This window comes from the organism of the source record quoted next, unplaced genomic scaffold (genome assembly GCF_019419815.1).
Source record: "Pyrus x bretschneideri cultivar Hongxiangsu unplaced genomic scaffold, Pyrus_bretschneideri_v1 Contig93, whole genome shotgun sequence".
In the NCBI taxonomy this organism is placed as follows: Eukaryota; Viridiplantae; Streptophyta; class Magnoliopsida; order Rosales; family Rosaceae; genus Pyrus; species Pyrus x bretschneideri.
Genome location: NW_025999835.1, coordinates 1,081,053 through 1,085,934, shown reverse-complemented (window position 1 = coordinate 1,085,934; position 4,882 = coordinate 1,081,053). Strand labels below are relative to the sequence as shown.

The window sequence follows — 4,882 nt, the reverse complement described above, 5'->3', positions numbered from 1 at the left end:
TTATGTGCAGAAAGGGAGGCTGCGTCTATGGTGAATGGCTTGTCTTAGAATTTTTCTGGAATGTATATGCAAGGGAATGTAGCCTCTACTTCACAATTTACAAAGGCTCAAGGGTCTTCAAGTAATTCTGATGAGGTTGCATATAGTACTGGAAGGATTCTTACACGGATTCCAAATGGAGTACCAATCTTTAGAGTGCCAAGTCAGGGAGAATCATCATCTAATCATGTTATGCATCCACCACCACCAATGCATGCTATGCATCCACTAGCATCAATGTCATTTTCTTCAAATCCTCAAGCAGTGTATCCATCACCATTTCCTGGTAATCAGTTCCCTATTGTGCAGCCTCAACCTCAATTGTACCCTGATTTCTCTAATGCATATGGTTTTGTTGGTAATGGTAACTTTAGATCATCAAACTATGGTGGCAATCGGGGGAATTCATCTGGTGTGGAAGACAAAATGGTGGAAATTGGCAATCATGGTCTGGAAACACTGAAACTAAGCCAAATATAGTTCCTAAATGTCAGATATGTTCTAAGATGGGGCATACTGCTCCAAATTGCTGGAAGAGGTCTACCAATCTGAGTTCAAGTGGATCAATTCTTGAATGTCAAATATGTGGCAAGCAAGGACATAGTGCATTAGATTGTCACCACAGAAACAATTTTGTCTATCAAGGCACCTACATTGACTGCTATGCAAGCTCAAGCTCAAGCCAACTTTCTTCCCAATGATTCTTGGATCATTGACACTGGAGCATCACACCACATGATAGCAGACCTGAATTCTTTGCAGCAAGTTTCTACATATGAAGACAATGACAAAATCACAATAGGCAATGGTGAAGGACAAGGTAACCAAGGCTGTACTATACAACAGAAGGAGCAGTGATGGGAGAAGGTTCAAAGAAAAGACTTACAAGTGCAATATGTCTCCACAGAACATCAGATTGCAGATATTCTAACTAAAGGTTTGCATGGTCTAGCCATCTTCAGACATTGCTGCAATCTCAGGCTTGGTAAACCCAACTGAGATTGAGGGGGGATGACAATTGTAGCAATCAAATAAAGTGTGAGTGTATACTATATCAGCTGCCATGCCAGCTAAATATAATTGAGAATTGTTAGTAGTTAGCTGAGTTGTTAAAGATTAGTTAGAGGTGAACTGTCTAAGTGTAAAATGCTATATATAGCATATAAACATTTACATTTTACGAAACGCAATCTAAAAAGTCATAGCCACTTCTTTCATTCCTCTCTCTCTCTCTCTGTGCAATTCTTCATACACAGTTCTTCATTTTCTTCATCTGATTCATAATAGTTAATATAAACAAGTACAGTCGTGGACTCGCGGACTTTAGGCATAGCAAGTCTATTTCAACAATAATCTCAAAATTTTGACTGAAGCAAAGCTGGCCTGAGGGCTGCAAAGACCCTAAAGCTGGGGGCTCAGGCCGGTCAATTCACATGCAGAAGGCCGGGAGAGAGACTGAAGCCGCTGACCTTAACCGCGCGCATGCACATGAAACGTTTTTGTATACATTCTCCTTCCCTTTAAAGAAACACAAAGACCTGCAGGAGGACCTCGTCCAAAGTCTCTCTCACTATACGAATATTCATGGCGCGCAGTTATTCTTTCCTTTTCACTCATATAACTTTGGCGACACTTTATTTTCTCAAACTTGCCCTATATATACGTTCCACCAAATCCTCCGCCTTCATATGTATATATATATGTGTGTGTGTGTGTGTGTGTGTGTATGTTTCCATTGCACGCATAGAGAAACGACTAGAGACGTTTTATATGGTCAAACGCCAAGTCCAAGTCCTCGTTTCGACTGTCTGGTTTCTGTGTTTCTGAGGTGACCAGTTTAACGTTTATGTGAGGCAGTCGAGACTTCTCAGGCTCTTGTCATGAATTTCAACCCTGGCTTAATTAATTCTCAATTTCTGTCATTAGGGTTCCATAAGTTCATTGAAAAGCTGTGTTTTTCATGTTTTTGTTGTGTCTAAATCACTTTGTTTTCCATGTTTCTGTAACGTTCCTTTCTTTTCCTATTACTCCTTTATCTTGTAATTTGTTAATTGATTTTTTTTAAAACTTTCGTAACCTCTTTGTGGGGTTGGAACTGGGAGTCTTATATGGATGTTCACATTTACCTTACCTTCATACATCTTTCTGATTTGGGTTTTTGGTTAGAAAACATTCTTGCTATATTTTTTTACGGTTAGTGCTGATTTGGACGTTTTGACATCTCCTTTAGAGATGCACTTAGCATGCTTAATGTGCAATCATCAATATTCTTAAAATAAACATATAACACATATATCTAAGCAACCCAAGTTCATCTCTTTAAGCAATGGCTTATAGCCGAAACGATTAAAAGCATGTATTTGTATTTGATTCACCCATTTGATTCACCCCTCCATCCATAAACATAAATCACGTATATATAAATACACAACCAAAATTTTACCTCTTTGCTAAGCAAGGGTTTGTATCTCAAACACTCGAGCAACCATCTCCGACCTGAGATCATGTACGTACTCATGCCGTGTGTGTATATAAAGTTTATAAACAAGTACAGTCGTGGACTTTAGGTATAGCGAGAGTATTTCAACAATAATCTCAAAATTTTGATTGAAGCAAAGCTGGCCTGAGGCCTGAGGCCCTAAAGCTGCGGACCTTAACCGCGCGCATGCACGTGGAACGTACGTTTGTATACATTCTCCTTCAATTTAACGAAACAAAAAGACCTGCAGGAGGCCCTCGTCCAAAGTCTCTCTCTCTCTGTCTCTCTGTGAATATTCATGGCAGTTGTTCTTTCCTTTTCACTCATATAATTTTGGTGACACTTTATTTTCTCAAACATGCCCTATATATACATTCCACCTAACCCTCCGCCTTCATATATATACGAAAGTGTATATATACTACCAATGTACGCATATAGAAACGACTAGAGATGTTTTATATTCTCAAACACCTAGTCCAAGTCCTCGTTTCGACCATCCGGTTTCTGCGTTTGTGAGGTAACTAGTTAACGTTTCTGTGTGGCAGTCGAGACTCCTCAGGTTCTTGTCATGAATTTCAGCCCTTGCTTAATTATTAGTTTCTGTCATTAGGGTTCCTTAAGTTCATTGAAAAGCTGTGTTTTGCATGTTTTTGTTGTGTCTAAATCACTTTGTTTTCCATGTTTCTGTAACGCTCCTTTCTTTGCCTATAATTCCCATCTCTCGTAATTCATTAACTGATTTTTTTTTTTTAAGACTTTGGTGACGTTCTTTGTTGGGTTGGAATTGGGTCTAATATGGATGTTCAATTTTACCATATTTTCATAGATCTTTCAAATTTAGAGGTGCGGTCCTTTTCATGTTCAATTTGTCATCATTTATGATCTTTTTCGCTTTCTATGAGGAGAGACGGAACTAGAAATTTTAAATGCCGTTCATTTCTTTTAGGCAGTAAAAAATTCTCCCCAAATTTCAATAGTGCATCATTTGTTTTTATGACATTTTTCAAGTCACGAGTCTAAGTATTGGTTTGGTACTGAGGTGTTTTTATAAAAAGTGGGTATAAAAAAAAGTTGAGCTCAAAAAAGTGTTTGGTAAACACTTAAAAACAACTTATTTTCACACTTTTGGGTGAAAAAAAAAAACTAAAAACGTGAAGCAACAAAAATGAGTTTATTCTCACAGCACAGCACAAACAGTTTTTTTTCAAAGCACAGCAATACCAAACCAGCTCTAACTACGATAAGTCGGCAAAGTGCTTTTAGATTTTATACTTAGAAAGCAAGATTAATTAAAGTCGGCAAAGTTAGGCATTGAATTGGATGATAAGCATTGGGAACATCGAGCATAGACTTTGGACTCATCAAATAGACAATTTTCACTCCTGTACAAGCACTTTGTAATAAAGTGCTTCAGTACCAAATTTGTTTTTTGAACCAATTCTGTGGTTGCAGTTGCGGGCATGGATATTCCAGTCTCGAAACGGAGGAGGAAGTTTTACAGCAAATTTATCGCAGCTGCCGGCCTAATCACCCTCTGCATTGTCATGTTCAAGCAGTCACATGATTCTAGCAGTCTCAACAAGGTATGTTCCGATTTAATTTTCACTTTGTTTTGATTTTTTTGATGCATTTTCTTTACATTCGACTTGTTTTTGCAGTTCTCTTATCATGAAGCAGGGATCACTCATGTCTTGGTCACAGGAGGAGCTGGCTACATAGGCTCTCATGCTGCACTTAGGCTCTTGAAGGACTCATACCGAGTAACGATAGTGGTATACATCGATCATTCTCGAAAGCTTTTTCTTCGTAATTGTTACAATGCGTGAAAATGTAACTGTCACATTGAAAAAATATTTGCCTCGTAGCCGATGACGGAGTTACACGTATCGTCGCATGACAATGGCAACTTGGACCGTGACTTAATGAGAGATAAGGGAATGCATATGGGGCTCCATGGTGAGATTGCTCAGCACGCAATCGTTTCAGAAGAGGATATGTGCCTAGGATTTGGAGAAAATATACGAGATGGTTGTTTTTGGTTGTATTGCTATTATTTTTGCCAAGAGTTTCTTCTAGGAAAGTGCTATTTTCTTTCCTTTTTTGTAGAAAATTTCTCATTTATGAAACGTGCAAGATGAGAATTCAGAGATGATTTAGGTAGTAGGGTGTAAGCAAAGAGAAAATTTGGTAGCAAAGAAAGGTAGGGTGTTAGAAATTTGGTAACAAACAAAACCCTATATGTGAAAGCCAATTATTCAATCTAAGAATTCCACCAAAAAAAATAAAACAAACCATTCAATCTTAGACAATTTTAATCACAATAATGTTGGATAATTACATTTGTTGGTGACAATATATATC

General features: G+C 38.0%; 1 protein-coding gene across 2 annotated transcripts; it reads left to right on the top strand.

Moving 5' to 3' along the window:
- The first annotated feature begins 2,939 nt into the window (after positions 1 to 2,939).
- On the top strand, positions 2,940 to 4,670 carry LOC125473689. 2 transcript variants are annotated; one of them, XM_048576885.1, is made up of 4 exons: positions 2,940 to 3,038; positions 3,974 to 4,104; positions 4,180 to 4,293; positions 4,387 to 4,670. In XM_048576885.1, the coding sequence occupies exons 2-4, from the start codon at positions 3,982 to 3,984 to the stop codon at positions 4,657 to 4,659; spliced, it is 510 nt and encodes a 169-aa protein (XP_048432842.1). In that variant the 5' UTR covers positions 2,940 to 3,038; positions 3,974 to 3,981; the 3' UTR covers positions 4,660 to 4,670. The 2 variants fall into 2 exon arrangements, with proteins under 2 accessions (XP_048432842.1, XP_048432841.1); XM_048576884.1 differs by having other exon boundaries at positions 2,949 to 3,080.
- Positions 4,671 to 4,882: the final 212 nt, after the last annotated feature.

Bases quoted from the DNA above. Each gene is read 5' to 3' on its own strand.
- LOC125473689 (XM_048576885.1), top strand. From the start codon at position 3,982: ATGGATATTCCAGTCTCGAAACGGAGGAGGAAGTTTTACAGCAAATTT. The intron at 4,105-4,179 runs GTATGTTCCGAT...TTGTTTTTGCAG, and splicing joins ATTCTAGCAGTCTCAACAAG to TTCTCTTATCATGAAGCAGG. The intron at 4,294-4,386 runs GTATACATCGAT...TTTGCCTCGTAG, and splicing joins CATACCGAGTAACGATAGTG to CCGATGACGGAGTTACACGT.